General features: G+C 44.6%; 2 protein-coding genes and 1 long non-coding RNA gene across 5 annotated transcripts; all 3 read left to right on the plus strand.

The window, feature by feature from the left end:
- Window positions 1–75: 75 nt before the first annotated feature.
- On the plus strand, window positions 76–5,891 carry LOC147223401 (E3 ubiquitin-protein ligase TRIM47-like). 3 transcript variants are annotated; one of them, XM_086165650.1, is made up of 4 exons: window positions 76–394; window positions 2,418–3,000; window positions 4,404–4,634; window positions 4,712–5,891. In XM_086165650.1, the coding sequence occupies exons 2-4, from the start codon at window positions 2,473–2,475 to the stop codon at window positions 4,739–4,741; spliced, it is 789 nt and encodes a 262-aa protein (XP_086021776.1). In that variant the 5' UTR covers window positions 76–394; window positions 2,418–2,472; the 3' UTR covers window positions 4,742–5,891. The 3 variants fall into 3 exon arrangements, with proteins under 3 accessions (XP_086021776.1, XP_086021777.1, XP_086021775.1); XM_086165651.1 differs by having other exon boundaries at window positions 76–294; window positions 2,248–3,000; XM_086165649.1 differs by having other exon boundaries at window positions 83–294.
- A 6,355-nt stretch (window positions 5,892–12,246) lies between these two features.
- On the plus strand, window positions 12,247–13,209 carry LOC147223402 (uncharacterized). The gene is made up of 4 exons (XM_086165656.1): window positions 12,247–12,300; window positions 12,374–12,462; window positions 12,567–12,684; window positions 12,868–13,209. Exons 3-4 carry the CDS (start codon window positions 12,582–12,584, stop codon window positions 13,080–13,082), a joined length of 318 nt encoding a protein of 105 aa, XP_086021782.1. The 5' UTR covers window positions 12,247–12,300; window positions 12,374–12,462; window positions 12,567–12,581; the 3' UTR covers window positions 13,083–13,209.
- A 2,081-nt stretch (window positions 13,210–15,290) lies between these two features.
- Window positions 15,291–17,046, plus strand: LOC147223403 (uncharacterized). Its single transcript, XR_015107560.1, has 2 exons — window positions 15,291–15,791; window positions 15,869–17,046. It is a non-coding gene; the product is annotated as an uncharacterized LOC147223403 (long non-coding RNA).
- Window positions 17,047–17,723: the final 677 nt, after the last annotated feature.

Below are 17,723 nucleotides of genomic sequence, written 5' to 3' on the forward strand. Positions count from 1 at the left end.
TTTCCCAGTTGAAGAAAATACCGAGATAAAGGTCGGAGTTGTTTTTTTGGTGTGGGAGGTTTCAGAGTGGGGAGCGTTTTTTTTTGTTTGTTTTTTTTTCTTCCCCCTTGCAAGCACTCCGCCAGATGAGCCAGAGCGAGATTATGACGTTTCATCACATGCTTTTGTTTATGGGTTTATGAGAGTCCAGGAAATGACAGAGTGCAGCGGGGCCGTCCCTGCTTCCCAGCAGCCGTGGGCGGCGTCCGAAGGGAACGCACCGACCGGACGACTCGCACCAGAAAACACACTCCGGTGAGTTCTCCGCTTTGAGGGCGTGATATTTGTAGGGGCGGCGGGATTAACGGCGTTTCTCTGCAAGCGCAGGAGGAGCGTTTCTGCTAAAGGACATAAGGTAACCTCACCGACAAGCCCTTTTTTTTTTATAAGTCGAATGAAAATGCTTTTCACGTAATCCATCTAGGGCGGCGTTAATCCCCACCTGCGATTGTAGCTCGGGATTGTCGTGTTTTTTCAAAAATCTGACCTCAATCTGACCTAATCCCGGCTCCGTGATGGCTCTGATATTAGCGAGGGATATCGTGGACATTTGGGTTTGCGTCACTGCAAGAAATGGTTGCGAAAATACAACAGAGAAGGCGTGGATATTTATGCACCAGTGTAAATTGTTTAAAGCAGGGGTTCTTAACCTTTCTGACCCAGGACTAACCCTTGTGTTGTCATGCGGGTCAAAAGTTTAGCTGTAGAAAAAAAAATATTTTTTTCCAATTTGAAGTTTTATGACTTTTCCTAAAGAGACCCCATAATTAGAAAAAGGCGATACTTCTTTTTTGTTTATGTTTCCATGTGGGCTGGACACCGCTAGGGTACAAAGACTGTATTATGGGTCATTTTTGACCCGTAGGACAAGGGGAGTAAACACAATGTTAAGATCGCACGAGGGTTAAATATAATTTTAGTATATATTATTATTAATTTAATTATATTATTTAATATATATACACTGAATAGGTTTATAATTATCTCACTCTTGGTTTGATTTGTATTCAATTCAATTCAATAAACCAAATCCACTTACAGTTTACCGAGCAAAAACCTTGTCGACTAAAATAAAATAAAATGGTCTTCTTACTTTGTGCCACACGTCCGGCTACGAGCTAGCTAGCTTTCAGTGCACTTTTAGAGTTGCCAGTCAGCGACACGATCCATCTTTTCTGCATCTGCATCTTCTTTTCTCTTGAAAAATTCCACCGGCTTTCCCACAAGCGTCGGATGCTCGGTCTCTCGGCGCCGCTGTAGTTTTGACGTTTTAAGTGCTTCGTTAGACAGCGTTAACACACACTCCACACACTGGGCGCTACCTCCGTTTACGAAGCCGTACTTCATGAAGTCGGGATTGTACTCGTGCAAAAATTTCCTTTTTGGCGGGGGGGTCGTCTTCATTTTTTCGTTTTAAATATTTCTCCATCTTGTTTGTTTACAGCTAGCTGAGTGTCTTTTTGCATTACATTACATTACATTGCATTTGGCAGACGCTTTTATCCAAAGCGACTTACAATAGAGGACATAGGGACTGCAAATACACCTGCAAATACAAGATGCACAGGAAATATACAGAACAGTAAGCTTGGGTTAGTGAGGTTTTTTTTTTTTTGATAAAGACATACACACACACACACACACACTGCATAGCCTAACTTGCTGCCTAACGTGATCTGGGGCAACAGCGCAGTAAAAAGTCCTGAAAGAGAAAAGTTGTTACCTGTTTCTTGAAGGTTGAGAGAGATGATGCTCGTCTTGTTGCTTCCGGAAGTTTGTTCCACCACTGAGGTAGTAGAACTGAGGACAGTTTTGCCAGAGATCGCTTAGAGCGAGCAGAAGGCGCTGCTAGTAGGTTTGTATTAGAGGAACGCAGCTCTCTGCCGGGAACATAAGGTCTTATCATTTGGTTCAGATATGCTGGACCTGTTCCTGAGGTGGTTTTGAATGCCAGGGTCAGGACCTTGCGCTTGATCCTGGCAGCTACTGGATGAGCAGAGGTGTAACATGAGCCCTTTTGGGTCGAGTGAAAACCAACCGTGCTGCAGCATTCTGTACCATCTGCAGTGGTTTTCTGCAGTCTACCATCTGCAGTCTTCTTCTCCTTATTTATGGAGCTGGTTAAAGTAACAACTGACTGATGCATTAGCGCCACTACATGGTCGGGAGTTGTTATTGTACAAAACAGTTTTTTTTGCGGTCCACTAGGTGGCGCTCGGGGCCCAAGTTTGGCCCTATGGTTAAGAATCACTGGTTTCAAGGCATCGAGCAACCGAGCCACACTTCCGACCCATCCTGAACTCGGCTCCGCCTTCATCTGCTCACACAAACTCCCGTCCGTCTCGTAATTTGTGTTTTCTCTGCATCGTCGGCGCAAGCTTTACGGCCCCGATCCGCGAGCGTTCCCGCCCGCGAACGGAGCGTCACCATCCCATGTCAACGTCCGCCGAGTGCCGCATCTGCCTGGGCAGGTTCTCCCGGCCCGCCGCCCTCCCCTGTCAGCACGTGTTCTGCCTGGCCTGCATCGGGGAGTACTGGAGGGCCCGAGGGGCCTGTCAGTGCCCCCTTTGCATGACCCTCTTCCCCACCAGGCCGCCGCTCCAAACGCACCGGACTCCGGGTGCGGGCGCGCCGGCCGAGGAGGCGCAAACGGCGCCGAAAGCCTGGGAGGTCCCCTGCGACTTCTGCCCGGAGAGGCGACGGGCGGTCAAGTCCTGCCTGGTGTGCTTGGCCTCGTACTGCGACGCCCACCTGGAGCCGCACTACCTGGAGGAGGAGCTGGGGCGCCACGTGCTGGTCGGCGTCCTGAAGAACCTGGAGGACTCGGTGTGCAGGCTGCACGGCCAGCCGCTGGACAGGTTCTGCAGGAGCGACCGGGCCTGCGTTTGCGCCATGTGCGCCAACACGGATCACAGGGGCCACCGCGTCGTGTCCGTCGACAAGGAGGCCACCAACAAGAAGGTGAAAATCGGACGAGTTTTCCGAAACGGAGTGAATGTGGTTTCTGTGAGCGGCCTGCAATTACACCTCGGCGACACTAGGTGGCGGTGTTTGACAGTTTTTATACTCTTATAATTTTTATACTCTTTATACTTTTATACTCGTTTTTAATAGTAACGTTCGTCTGTGAAATTGTGATATGGACACTGTCTGCTTATTAACAGTAGAAAAAGGAAAAAAAAAAAAAAAAAACGTCTCAAATTGCATCAAAAAATAACTATTAACATTTAAAGTGGATCAATTTTCCTGAAAAAAAAAAATCCTTATTTAAACTTTAAACATTTTTGGACCGACTGAACCATTTGATACTGAGAAATAAAATCAATGAATAGTAATAATAATAATAAATTCAAATCGGTCAGCAACATGAACGGAAGAGCACGCTTTAACCTACCAAACAAAAATGAATAGAACAATTTGTGCAGATTTTTCCTCTTTAATCAAATTGAGGACGTAAGGATTAATGGCGTTAATGAGCAGGTTTGAAGCCACAGCAGAGCCAAGTGCTAAAAATGTTTCATCATATTTCCTCGTCTTAGCTTTCGGGTGACTTTCGCTTCGCTCATTATCGCCGTCTCTCACCGCCTTTCTTATCATCCCTGTTAAATATTTTTCCGTGGTTTCTCTTGAGGGTTTGTTCACTTCATATTTCTTGCTCTGTGCGCACGCTCGTAGAGCTAATGCTACACCATTAGCATGTTCCCCATTATTTGAGAAGCTATGGATTAAGATAAATTCATTTGCCACATGAGCCCAACAATAACAATATCAATAAATATGAATATAAATAGAAATAGAAGAGACAATTAAAAGGACAGAGACAATAACAAAGAACAACAAGGACGAAAATAACCGACAGAATGACGACAGCGAAGATAAAAATAGAGAACAGAACGTCGGGTGTCCGAGTTTGAAAATGCATAGATTCAAAAAAAAAAAAAAAAGGTTTTCATTTCCGTGTGAATCTGTTCTTAATGAGCAGAGTAACAACATGGAGAAGGAGCTGCACTGGCGTAAAGTCCAGCAGACTGAAAACAACACAAAATGGAAATACAATAAAAAAGAAAGCTGCTCTGTAACCGAAGCGGTCAAGAGAGAATTGAATATCTAAAAGCGCGTAGCCTATCGAAAGCGGTTTTCTCCGAATAATCTCTCAAAAAACTGAAATCATTCTTGAATTCACTTCGGTTCCCGAGAGCAACGTTTCTCCTTGAGCATCGTTCCACCCTGCCTGATTTATTTACTCACAAGAAAGTACATGAGAGGGGAAAACAAGGCGTTACTTGACGGCCCTGAAGCTAAATGCAAACCAAGACTGGATTTCCAGATAAATTGCACAACACTTTTTTTTCCTAAATCCACAGATCAAACTCAAAAAGAGGCGGTTGAAACTGGAGCGAGCGCTTCAGGAGAGGCTGAGCGAGGCCGAGACGCTCGGGATCTCCGTCGGCCCGGCCGGGGAAAACCTCCGGGATTCCCGGGCGCAACGTAAAGAGCTCCTGGGCGGGCTGGAGGAGGAGATCTCCGAGCTGCGGAGAAGAAAGCTGGAGCTGGAGCAGCTCTGTCAGACCGAGGATAGCCTTCGCTTCCTGCAGGTTGGCGTCGCAACGGACATTTTTTTTTCGCGGTCCCTCCAGACGGAGTCCATTAACGGAGTCCCGTTTTCCCACAGAGATTTCTACACACCGCTTTGCGATCATAAGGGGATGGACGGACACCGGGAGGAGCAACGGGAGAATCGCAAACCTTGTATTTATCTGTTAATAGTACTCACCAGTTGGTTGATCACTTTCAGGTGAAGGAATGAAGCATGCTTGCACTGATGAACACCGGCGAGTACTTTCTAGTGGGGAAAAAAAAGACAAAAACAAAACATGACAAATATAAATGTCCTTGTCACATGTACTCTGACACTTTTACAAGGGCTTTTTTTTTACTAGTCTACCTTGGGAGAACTTTGGTTTGGTACAAAAAGAGTTGCTTCAGTGACAATCAAACATTTGAGACGATAAAAAAGCCAGAGAGATCATCCCAGACAATGAGACGGTGAAAACAACTCAAAAAGAGAGAACTTCATGACAGTAAATGTGCAAAATTCTCATAAAAACAGCAAAAAACTCGGCCAAGTGCCGTCCCGTCTGCCACCCCAGCAACACCTCTTTCCCTTGTGGTGTGAGATGGGACTCTTCTAGAGGTGGAACTCTTCCAGAGCATCCGGGCCAGACTCTCCGTCCACCCCGAATACCCGTCCTTGAAAACCAAGGACCCCGAAACTCAATAACTACAGACCCGTCGCCCTGACGACTGGCGATGAAGTCATCCAGGCCTTGTGTTGTCCCACCTCATACCCACCCTGGACCCCAACATACCTTGTATTTGACTGGCTGATTTAAGAGTTTCTGATTCAAACTTGCTCATTGATAAGCTTGATGGACGACAGGACAAATGATTACTTGTGCCTGTTAATTTTACACAAGGGAATTCTTTACCTCCTCGCCTTTTGTTTTTTTTTTTTTTTTTGCCTGCACCAACAGTTCCTCGAAGCTGGGAGGGGTGACACCCCAAGATAGTCCGACCAACATGAAATTGTAGATGCATGTTTTATCTTGATGGTTCCCACCTCTTCCAACCCGCTGCCAATGCTTTTATCAAGTTTGTACCGAAAACGAAACTTGACTTTCCGGAGACGTCTTTATATTTAAAGAAGAAAATGTATACAGGAAGTCGATGCTATTGCAACACACTGTGTTTTTAATCAAATTTCCTCTTTAATAAAAAAAAAAAAAGCGTTTTCACTTTTCATTCCTTACATTCCTGGTGAAAAATAAAAATAAAGACGTTCATATTTAAGTTTATATGTTTGTCGTTATCCCCCCCCCACCGCTCTTGTTTATTCTTCCAGATGAGTGTTTTCCATGTTTGTCTTAGGAGGAAGATGAATGCAGCCTCAGGGCGGCACTGGCCCGTGCCTCTCCAAGCCTGCCTTGAGGGGACACGGAGCAGTGTCTCCCTGTGCCGGTCCCAAGCCCGGATAAATGCAGAGGGTTGCGTCAGGAAGGGCATCCGGCGTAAAACTTTTGCCAAAACCAAATATGCGAGTCAACCAAAACTATACCATACCGGATCGGTCGCGGACCGGGTTAACAACGACCGCCATTGGTACTGATGACCTACAGGGTACTAATGGAAATTGGGCTACTGTGGGTCGAAGAACAAGAACAAGAAGAAGAGGAGGAGTGCGTGTTTGGAAGCAGAGAGAGAGGAGGAAAGGAAAGAGTCTGGGACTGAGAGTAGGGACTTTGAATGTTGGGACTATGACAGGAAAAGGTAGAGAGTTGGTGGACATGATGCAGAGAAGGAAGGTGGATCTACTGTGTGTCCAGGAGACCAGGTGGAAAGGTAGTAAGGCTAGAAGCTTAGGAGCAGGCTTTAAGTTGTACTATTATGGTATTGACAAGAAGAGAAATGGAGTAGGAGTTATCTTGAAGGAGGAGTTTGTTAGGAACGTCCTAGAGGTGAAAAGAATGTCAGATAGACTTATGAGTCTGAAACTGGAAATTGAAGGTGTGATGCTCAATGTTGTTAGCGGCTATGCCCCGCAGGTGGGATGTGAATCTGAAGAGAAGGAGAAGTTCTGGAATAAGTTAGATGAAGTGATGCAGAATATTCCCAGAAATGAGAGAGTGGTCATTGGTGCAGACTTCAATGGACATGTCGGTGAAGGCAATAGAGGGGATGAAGAAGTGATGGGCAGATTTGGTATCCAGGATAGGAATGCAGAGGGACAGATGGTGGTAGATTTTGCAAAAAGGATGGAAATGGCTGTCGTGAACACCTTTTTCCAGAAAAAACAGGAACATAGGGTAACTTATAAGAGCGGAGGTAGGAGCACGCAGGTAGACTACATCTTGTATAGACGGGGTAAACTGAAAGAGATCAGTGACTGCAAAGTAGTTGTAGGTGAGAGTGTAGCCAGACAGCATAGGATGCTGGTTTGTAGGATGACTCTGGTGACAAAGAAGATGAAGAGGATAAAGGCAGAGCAAAGGACAAAATGGTGGAAGCTGAAAAGGGAGGAGTGTTGCATGGTTTTCAGGGAGGAGTTGAGAAAGGGTCTGGGTGGTCAGGGGGAGCTTCCAGATGATTGGACAACAACAGCTAGTGTTATAAGGGAGACAGGTAGAAGAGTACTTGGTGTGTCATCTGGAAGGAAAGTAGATAAGGAGACTTGGTGGTGGAATGAGGAAGTGCAGGAGTGTATACAGAGAAAGCGGTAAGCGAAAAAGAAGTGGGATACTGAGAGGACTGAAGAGAACAGACAGGAGTTCAGGGAGATGCGGCGAAAGGTAAAGATAGAGGTAGCAAAGGCAAAACAAAGGGCTTATGATGACTTGTATGCTCGGTTGGATAGTAAGGAGGGTGAGAATGATCTATACAGGTTGGCGAAACAGAGAGATAAAGATGGAAAGGATGTACAACAGGTCCGGGTGATAAAGGACAGAGAGGGAAATGTATTGACAGATGCTAGAAGAGTGATGGGAAGATGGAAAGAGTACTTTGAAGAACTGATGAATGTGGAAAATGAAAGAGAGGCAAGGGTAGAAGGGTGATTATCGTAGACCACAAAGTAGCAAAAATTAGTAAAAGTGAAGTGAGGAAGGCATTGAAGAGGATGAAGAGTGGAAAAGCAGTTGGTCCTGATGATATACCTGTGGAGGTGTGGAAGTGTCTAGGAGAGGCAGTGGTAGATTTTCTGACTAGATTATTCAACAGGATTTTAGAGAGTGAGAAGATGCCTGAAGAATGGAGACAAAGTGTGATGGTGCCTATTTTTAAGAATACAGGAGATGTGCAGAATTGTGGCAACTATAGAGGGATTAAGTTGATGAGCCATACAATGAAGTTATGGGAAAGAGTAGTGGAAACTAGACTGAGAGCAGAAGTCAGCATTTGTGAACAGCAGTATGGCTTCATGCCTAGGAAGAGTACTACAGATGCAGTATTTGCGTTGAGAATGCTAACAGAAAAGTACAGAGAAGGTCAGAAGGAGTTGCATTGCGTTTTTGTAGACCTAGAAAAAGCATATGACAGGGTGCCAAGAGAGGAGCGCTGGTATTGTATGAGGAAGTCTGGAGTGGCAGAGAAGTATGTTAAACTGGTGCAGGACATGTATGCTAGCTGTGAGACACTGGTACGGTGTGCTGTAGGGGTAACAGAAGTTCAAGGTGGAGGTGGGACTCCATCAGGGATCAGCTCTGAGCCCCTTCTTGTTCGCAATGGTGATGGATAGGCTGACATATGAGGTTAGACAGGAATCCCCATGGACCATGATGTTTGTGGATGACATTGTGATCTGTAGTGAGAGCAGAAAACAGGTAGAGGAAAATCTAGAGAGGTGGAGGTATGCTCTGGAAAGGAGAGGAATGAAAGTTAGTCGCAGCAAGACAGAATATATGTGTGTGAATGAGAGGAACTCGGGTGGAGCGGTGAGGCTACAGGGAGTGGAGATCAAGAAGCTGGAGGATTTCAGGTACTTGGGGTCAACAGTCCAGAGCAACGGACAGTGCGGAAAAGAGGTGAAGAGACGGGTCCAAGCAGGTTGGAATGGGTGGAGAAAAGTGTCAGGGGTACGAAGGGATAGAAGACTTTCAGCCAGAATAAAAGGAAATGTGTACAAGACAGTGGTGAGACCAGCCATGATGTATGGACTAGAAACTGTTACAATGACCAAAAGACAGCAGGCAGAACTAGAGGTTGCAGAAATGAAGATGTTGAGGTTCTCTTTGGGAGTGACCAGGATGGATAGGATCAGGAATGAGTCTATCAGAGGGACGGCACATGTTTGATGTTTTGGAGAGAAGGTCAGAGAGGCCAGACTGAGGTGGTTCGCTCATGTACAGAGAAGGGATAGAGAATATATTGGTAGACGGATGCTGGAATTGGAGCTGCCAGATAGGAGGTCTGGAGGAAGACCAAAGAGAAGATTTATGGACGTAGTGAGAGAGGATATGAAGGTAGTTGGTGTGAGAGAGGAAGATACAGAGAATAGGGTTAGATGGAGAAAGTTGACTCGCTGTGGCGACACCTGAAGGGAAAAGCCGAAAGAAGAAGTCTTAGGAGGAAGATGCACAGCTCTGAATTACTGGGAAGCCCAGTAACTAAAAGATAATATTACAATATTAATACATTTTCTATTTGTAATTTCTGGGAAAATTGCATTCTATGTGTTCTGCTTCTTCTGCAATGGACGTCGATGTACTTCGCTTTCGGCAGCATGTTTAGATCTTTCAACCGAATCATCTGCTGGATGCTTCATCAGCAACACGGCGCGTCAGCTTTCGTTCGATCATGCTTTCCGCTCTCGGCAGAAATACCAAGTCCTAACTTTGCTGTGTCACGACTCGTTTCACGGACACCCGTTCGGGCGAGTTTCTTCTCTTTGCTGGCGCTCAGCAGTTTTATCTGGATTCAAAATAGGGTTCAAAATAGCAAGAATCAGCTGCTGTATAGCATTTCTGTCCAAGTTGACCCCCTGGACCAGGGCTCGGCAACCCGCGGCTCTTTCACCTTGACACTGCGGCTCCGAGCGGCTTGGGAAAATAAATTATAAATATTGAATTGAAGTGTATCTCATTTGTGTTAATTCTTTTTTTTTTTACTTTTAGTTCTAAGTTGGAAGATTATTGTGATCTTGAAATATTAAATAAAATATTTATTTCCAACGGAACATTTCCATCCGTCAAGACAGGGAAACCTACTGGAGAAACCAGGCGACGGCCATGGAGTCAGCCTCCAAAAACAGCAACCTGCGGCAGCTTTTCAATCTGCTCCGCCAAGGGAAAGCAGGCCCCGCAAGCGCCGCTTCCTGGTTAAGGATGCGGCCGGGAACGTCCTATCCACTGAAGCTGACTGCCTCAGTCGCTGGAAGGAGCACTTCAGTGAGCTCCTAAACCATCCTCCCCTACCAGAAGCCCCCACCTCCACCACCCACCCACATGTACTGGACACAGTGTGTATAACAGCGTATACTACAGTGATATACGCGCATTACCATTATGCTATGATGGTAAGTGTAATAATAATAATAATAATAACAGTAATAATAATAATAACAATAATAACAATAATAATGATAGAAAGAAAAGTCCAAAGAGAGAGAAACGACAAGTTTCTGTTGTCGCGATTAATATTTTGATTTTGAATGCAATTCTTAGGTAGGGAACATCCGTGACCATTCTGGAGAAAAAGGGAACCTTCAAGGTAAGCAAAAATGTCAGGGTGTGTATGTGTGTGTGTGTGTGTGTGTGTGTGTGTGTGTGTGTGTGTGTGTGTGTGTGTGTGTGTGTGTGTGTGTGTAGTCTTTGTTTAATTTTTTCTTCTGCTAAAACGAAACTGAAGTTGTGTGAGGGAGAGGATAAAAGAGCAGGAGGCGAAAGCTTGATGCTCACAGAGAGGAGCGACAAGGTAAGAGTGTGTATCTGTGTGTGTGTGTGTGTGTGTGTGTGTGTGTGTGTGTGTGTGTGTGCGTGTGTGTGTGTGTGTGTGTGTGTATGTGTGTGTGTGTGTGTGTGTGTGTGTGTGTGTGAGAGAGAGACTTTTATGTGGAGTAAAAACTGTTAGATGGTGTTCAAGTGTTACGAATTATACTAACAATTATACTACTACTACTACTAACAACAACAGTAATGATAACAATGATAAGTATGGTACAATAATAATAATAATATTCATATAGCATTTATAAGCAAGCTAATGTGTATGAAAGCACAGAATCATGTTGTCACAACAGACTTAATCAACATTTGACTTTTTCACTTTTTTCCTCCTTTTTATGTAAACACATTTCAATTTTAAAGCGCTGATTTTTGCCTTTATGCAGATTTTCCTCTCGTGTTATTTTTTTTAAATATTTGACTGGTTTGGCCTTCGCCTGGGGTCGATACGGGGGTTCAATTGTTAACAGCATAACATAACAACAACACAACAACATAAAAAACAGCAGCGTCCAACAGCGTCCGTGCTGCAATGACACCAGTGGCCGCTAGAGGGCGACAAATCGCAGAGTTGGCTTCTGCTACTCACTGCCTTCACTTGCCAGAATGAGACATGAATGAATCAGATCATTGATAGACGTTTATTCGGGAATTTATATCAGCGGTTCATTACCTTTTTTTGTACCAGGAACCAGTTTCGTCCCTCAATATGTTTCTGCGGACCAGTTAGAGGAGCAGGGGTTCATATTTTGTCAGTTCACACTATCTAATCTGAATTCAACGATGACACTTTTCTTTCCAAAAAATTGCAAGGGCTTGTCTTTTAGCGCTAGGTGTTTTTTTCTGAAATGGTTAAGCAGTTTGGAGGGTTTCAGAGTTTCATTAATTCAAATAATTCATCGCAGGCGCGGAGCTTGCGTATCACCTGTTGCGATGAACCTGTAACTTAGCTTGATATTTTCTTTTAAATGCAGCTTTTCTTTTTGCTGGCAGCCCGCTTCCGCGGTCACATCGTTTGCTCGTTTTCTCCCGATAAAGCTCACCAGAAACTTTTGTTTCTGGCTCATTTTGTCAACGGCTAGCTTGTGGCACCTGATGTATGAAATGCCGCGACAGAGTTAAGTACGGCAACAAGGCGAAGGCGGAAACAGTCGTTTTTTTAAGTCAAGATCGAGAAGGTCTGATGTGAAAACTATAATTTGGACCAAGAAATTTTATTTGTGGACCAGTACTAAATAATCCAAGGACTGGTACTGGCCTGGGGACCCAGGCCATATATTTGAATCACTAGAGAAACAGGATGACGTGACTTCTGTTTTAATCTGAGTGTGTGTCTCTAGGCCGAGTGCATCAAACTTCCGAACCCAACAGCAAGCAGGGGAGAGAATGAAGAAGGTGGAAGGAAGGAAGCTAGAAGACATGGAAGAGCTCAACAAGGAAATGGGAAAACTGGTCATGACCCAGAAATCTCAGGTTTTTTAAAAACTTGCAAATGCACTCTTTCCAAACAGGCCGACTTATCAATCGTGTTAAACCTACGACTCGGGCCTTAAAGCAAGAATCAGAGCGTCCGTTCATCCACACATTTATATATACACACACATACTGTATATATAAATAAATGAATAACAGAAGCGACATGATGACACTGGTCTGTGTGTCCAGCAGATTTCTGATACCAGCGATCAAGAGTTGCCAATCCCTGCAGCGTCAGGCCAAACTGCTCCTGGAGCAGAGGAAGCCCCAAAGGCGGAGACCAATGCCCCCTGTAGGTGCAACCCGATGGTAAAAAAACCTGATCGGGAGCCGCCAACAACACTCGCCATTTTCTCCCTCCGTAGGTTTTGAGACTCGGCCTCGACCCCTTCAGAGCGGCGCCACTTCGGGAAACGTCCGCAAACAGCTCAACTCCAATGCCAATGAATGGAAGGTAAAGCGGATTCATGATTTGGAAGAACGTGACCCTGAATCCGTCTGCGTTAGCTCACGTGTTGCCACCGTACGTCACCGTTCTCCGGGCTTCTCCTCCTCTAGGTGGAGGAGGACGCCATGAAAACCAAAAAGCAAGAAGAGAGAAAGAAGAAAGAGGAAGGAAGGAAGAAAGGGGGAGACATGGAGGAGCTACACGATGAGATGGGAAAACTGGCCATAGGTTTGTGTCTCCACAGATTACATCATTTATAAAGAATACATGTATGTGTGTGTGTAAGTGTGTAAATATAAATATGCGTACACACATATATAGATGTAAATGTATGCGTGTGTGTGTGTGTGTGTGTGTGTGTGAGTGAGAGAACCAGTTTGAACTGATATTCTTGTCCTGCTAAACGGGCAGATTTTGCAGGGGGGGCGAGGAGGAAATGGGAAGGCTGCAGAGATGATGAGAAGGGCCAAGTGATCACCCAGAAGTCTCATTCAACTTCATTGAATATCCTCATGGGAAACGTCCAGCAAGAAGGAAGGAAGAAAGGGGGAGGCATGGAGGAGCTACACAATAAGATGGGAAAACTGGCCAAAGGTTTGTATCTCCACAGATTACATCATTTATAAAGAATACATGTATGTCTGTGTGTGTGTAAATATGAATATGCGTACACACATATATAGATGTAAATGTTTGCATGTGTGTGTGAGAACCAGTTTGAACTGATATTCTTGTCCTGCTAACACAATCTAAATGGGCAGATGTTGCAGCGGAGACGAGGATATGGGAAGGCTGCAGAGCTGCTGTCAAGTGCCAAGTGATCACCCAGAAGTCTCATTCAACTTCATTGAATATCCTCATGGGAAACGTCCGGTCTCTCACCACGAAGATGGGTGACCTAATCAAGTTGAAAGATACGCTGCAGCAGTACGGGGGCTGCCATCTGATGTGTTTTACCAAGACTTGGTTTAATCAGAAAACACTGAGTTCAGATGTCGAATTGAAGGGCTTCACTCTCATTCGCGCAGACCGGGATGCAGAAAAGCCCCAAAGAAGGCAAGGTGGAGGTGTGTGTGTGTATCTTAATAACCAATGGTGTGACCCTGAGACAATCCAACCTGTAGAGCAGTTCTGTAGCATGGACATCGAGCTCCTAGCGTTCACCATCCAGCCGCATCACATCCCATGGGGGTTTTCACGTGTCGCTGTCATTACTGTCTATATTCCCTCCGACACTATTGCTGATAATGCTGCTCATGCACGTAAGAAGATTCGCAACATTTGGTCTAGACTGAGACAAAGCTGCTCAGATACCCTCTTTCTTATTTCAGATGATTTCAGTTGTGTAAAACAAGACATAAACCTGCCCAACTTCACACAGTATGTAAGATGCCCCACAAGAGGAAGAAAGCGTCCGAACCTCTTGCACTCAAACGCTGTAAATGCATTCACCTCCAGCTGCCTCGTCCCTCTCGGCCAATCTGATCACCGCCTCATATATCTACAGTCAAAAAACGAAACTGAAGCAGCATCTAATCAGCCAAGAGATCATGTCGACACCTCAGACTAGGACGTACCATGCAGTCCGCAGAGGTTCGAATACACATAGATTAGAAGACAAAAAAATGCAAATAATTTTCAAACAATATTCGGTTGAATACACTGTAAATACGCAGTAAAAGAAATAGAAACAAAAACAAGAAGATAAAAAGATCAGTACACTCCATCATGCAGATGATGACTGAGTCACAAAGGGTCAAAACCAGGATAAAGCCATCGATGAGTTCTGGTTGTGGGGGAGTTTTCCATATTTAACTACCAGGGTTGGGGGCTGGTCTGAGCTGCATGGGCTTGTTGTTTCCATGGGGGAGGTGTTTTGCAGACACTAGGTTGAATGGGGTTGTTGTGTTATTGGGTGTGTCGTCAGGGGGAACAAGGGTACAACTTCTGGGGACTTACCTGGATCAAAAAGTGAATCGGTACAGCTCAAATCCAGAATGTGTGAAACAAAAGAGATCTATAACATTAAATATATATCTAGAAGTAATAGTTCTGATAGTGTGGTTTGTGATTCAGTGTTATTAAATGTGCTAATTGGGTAAATCACTGTTGTAAGCAGGGTGGCCACTGTTCTTGGGAATATTGCTGTTTGGTTTACCACTGCACTGCGCGCCCATCCGGTGTCCTGCACTGTGCCTTTTGCTACTGCTATACTTGAATATGCGCTTTGTGAGATCAATAAAGTCGAATAGATCAATCCACCCGTCCATCCCATCCCTCCATTCATCCACCTTCTTATTATATCCATCCAGCTATCTATCATCCATTCATACACCCACCTACATGTGAGAGCACAAAGATTTCTTTTATTTCCTGAGTTAGCAACCTGCTCCTTTCCTCTCACCCGCTGTTCATAAGTATGTAGTACCACATTCCACCACAGGATGGCGTGAAACCAACTGTGATAAGTTTGCCGAGACGCGGTCACAGCATGAGTTCAGCGCTGTGTCGGCGGCAAAGAGGTCGGACGCCAGTCATGTGGCTAACGTCGACAATAAAACCCGCAAAACCTACACACTGAATCATCATCATTCACGTGTGCAACATATACATTGTATGAACAAGTCTGGCCCCGCCCCCACCCCCAGCATTGGATGGGATTGGCTGAGCACCTGATTATTACATCGGCGCAGGACAATGAAAAAAAGCTCCACGACAGAGTAACAACACTCAAAAGGAGCTGCACTGGCGTAAAGTCCAGCAGACTGAAAACAACACAAAATGGAAATGCAATATAAAAGAAAGCTGCTCTGTAACCAAAGCGGTCAAGAGGGAATTAAATACCTTAAAGCGCGTAGCCTATCGAAAGCGGTTTTCTCCCAATAATCTCTCAAAAAAACTGAAATCATTCTTGAATTCACTTCGGTTCCCGAGAGCAACGTTTCTCCTTGAGCATCGTTCCACCCTGCCTGATTTATTTACTCACAAGAAAGTACATGAGAGGGGAAAACAAGGCGTGTTACTTGACGGCCCTGAAGCTAAATGCAAACCAAGACTGGATTTCCAAATAAATTGCACAACACTTTATTTTCCTAAATCCACAGATCAAACTCAAAAAGAGGCGGTTGAAACTGGAGCGAGCGCTTCAGGAGAGGCTGAGCGAGGCCGAGACGCTCGGGATCTCCGTCGGCCCGGCCGGGGAAAACCTCCGGGATTCCCGGGCGCAACGTAAAGAGCTCCTGGGCGGGCTGGAGGAGGAGATCTCCGAGCTGCGGAGAAGAAAGCTGGAGCTGGAGCAGCTCTGTCAGACCGAGGATAGCCTTCGCTTCCTGCAGGTTGGCGTCGCAACGGACATTTTTTTTTCGCGGTCCCTCCAGACGGAGTCCATTAACGGAGTCCCGTTTTCCCACAGAGATTTCTACACACCGCTTTGCGATCATAAGGGGATGGACGGACACCGGGAGGAGCAACGGGAGAATCGCAAACCTTGTATTTATCTGTTAATGGTACTCACCAGTTGGTTGATCACTTTCAGGTGAAGGAATGAAGCATGCTTGCACTGATGAACACCGGCGAGTACTTTCTAGTGGGGAAAAAAAAGACAAAAACAAAACATGACAAATATAAATGTCCTTGTCACATGTACTCTGACACTTTTACAAGGGCTTTTTTTTTACTAGTCTACCTTGGGAGAACTTTGGTTTGGTACAAAAAGAGTTGCTTCAGTGACAATCAAACATTTGAGACGATAAAAAAGCCAGAGAGATCATCCCAGACAATGAGACGGTGAAAACAACTCAAAAAGAGAGAACTTCATGACAGTAAATGTGCAAAATTATCATAAAAACAGCAAAAAACTCGGCCAAGTGCCGTCCCGTCTGCCACCCCAGCAACACCTCTTTCCCTTGTGGTGTGAGATGGGACTCTTCTAGAGGTGGAACTCTTCCAGAGCATCCGGGCCAGACTCTCCGTCCACCCCGAATACCCGTCCTTGAAAACCAAGGACCCCGAAACTCAATAACTACAGACCCGTCGCCCTGACGACTGGCGATGAAGTCATCCAGGCCTTGTGTTGTCCCACCTCATACCCACCCTGGACCCCAACATACCTTGTATTTGACTGGCTGATTTAAGAGTTTCTGATTCGAACTTGCTCATTGATAAGCTTGATGGACGACAGGACAAATGATTACTTGTGCCTGTTAATTTTACACAAGGGAATTCTTTACCTCCTCGCTTTTGTTTTTTTTTTTTTTTGCCTGCACAAACAGTTCCTCGAAGCTGGGAGGGGTGACACCCCAAGATAGTCCGACCAACATGAAATTGTAGATTTGTGTTTTATCTTGACGGTCCCCACCTCTTCCAACCCGCTGCCAATGCTTTTATCAAGTTTGTACAGAAAACCAAACTTGACTTTCCGGAGACGTCTTTATATTTAAAGAAGAAAATGTGGACAGGAAGTTGATGCTATTGCAACACACTGTGTTTTTAATCAAATTTCCTCTTCAATAAAAAAAAAAAAAAGAAGCGTTTTCCCTTTTCATTCCTTGCATTCCTGGTGAAAAATAAAAATAAAGACGTTCATATTTAAGTTTATTTGTTTGTCGTTATCCCCCCCCCCACCGCTCTTGTTTATTCTTCCAGATGAGTGTTTTCCATGTTTGTCTTAGACGGAAGATGCACAGCTCTGAATTACTGGGCAGCCCAGTAACTAAAAGATAATATTACATTACAATACATTTTCTATTTGTAATTTCTGGGAAAATTGCATTCTAAGTGTTCTGCTTCTTCTGCAATGGACGTCGATGTACTTCGCTTTCGGCAGCATGTTTAGATCTTTCTAAGACTCGTTTCACGGATTCCCGTTCGGGCGAGTTTCTTCTCTTTGCTGGCGCTCAACAGTTTTATCTGGATTCAAAATAGGGTTCAAAATAGCAAGAATCAGCTGCTGTATGGCATTTCTGTCCAAGTTGCCCCCCTGGACCAGGGCTCAGCAACCCGCGGCTCTTTCACCTTTACACATAAATTATAAATATTTCATTGAAGTGTATTTCATTTGTGTTAATTCATTTTTTTTAACTTTTAGTTCTAAGTTGGAAGATTATTGTGATCTTGAAATATTAAATAAAATATTTATGTTATATTTCATATATTGTATTTATTATATTATATTATATTTATATTATATATGTTATATTAATATATGTTAGATTTATTATTTTTGACCGCTCAAAATAACGTCACACTCGCGGAAGCCGGTATACCCG

Source organism: Fistularia commersonii, chromosome 19, assembly GCF_037954325.1.
Source record: "Fistularia commersonii isolate RoL2024-O1a breed Wild chromosome 19, RoL_Fcom_v1.0, whole genome shotgun sequence".
Lineage (NCBI taxonomy): Eukaryota > Metazoa > Chordata > Actinopteri > Syngnathiformes > Fistulariidae > Fistularia > Fistularia commersonii.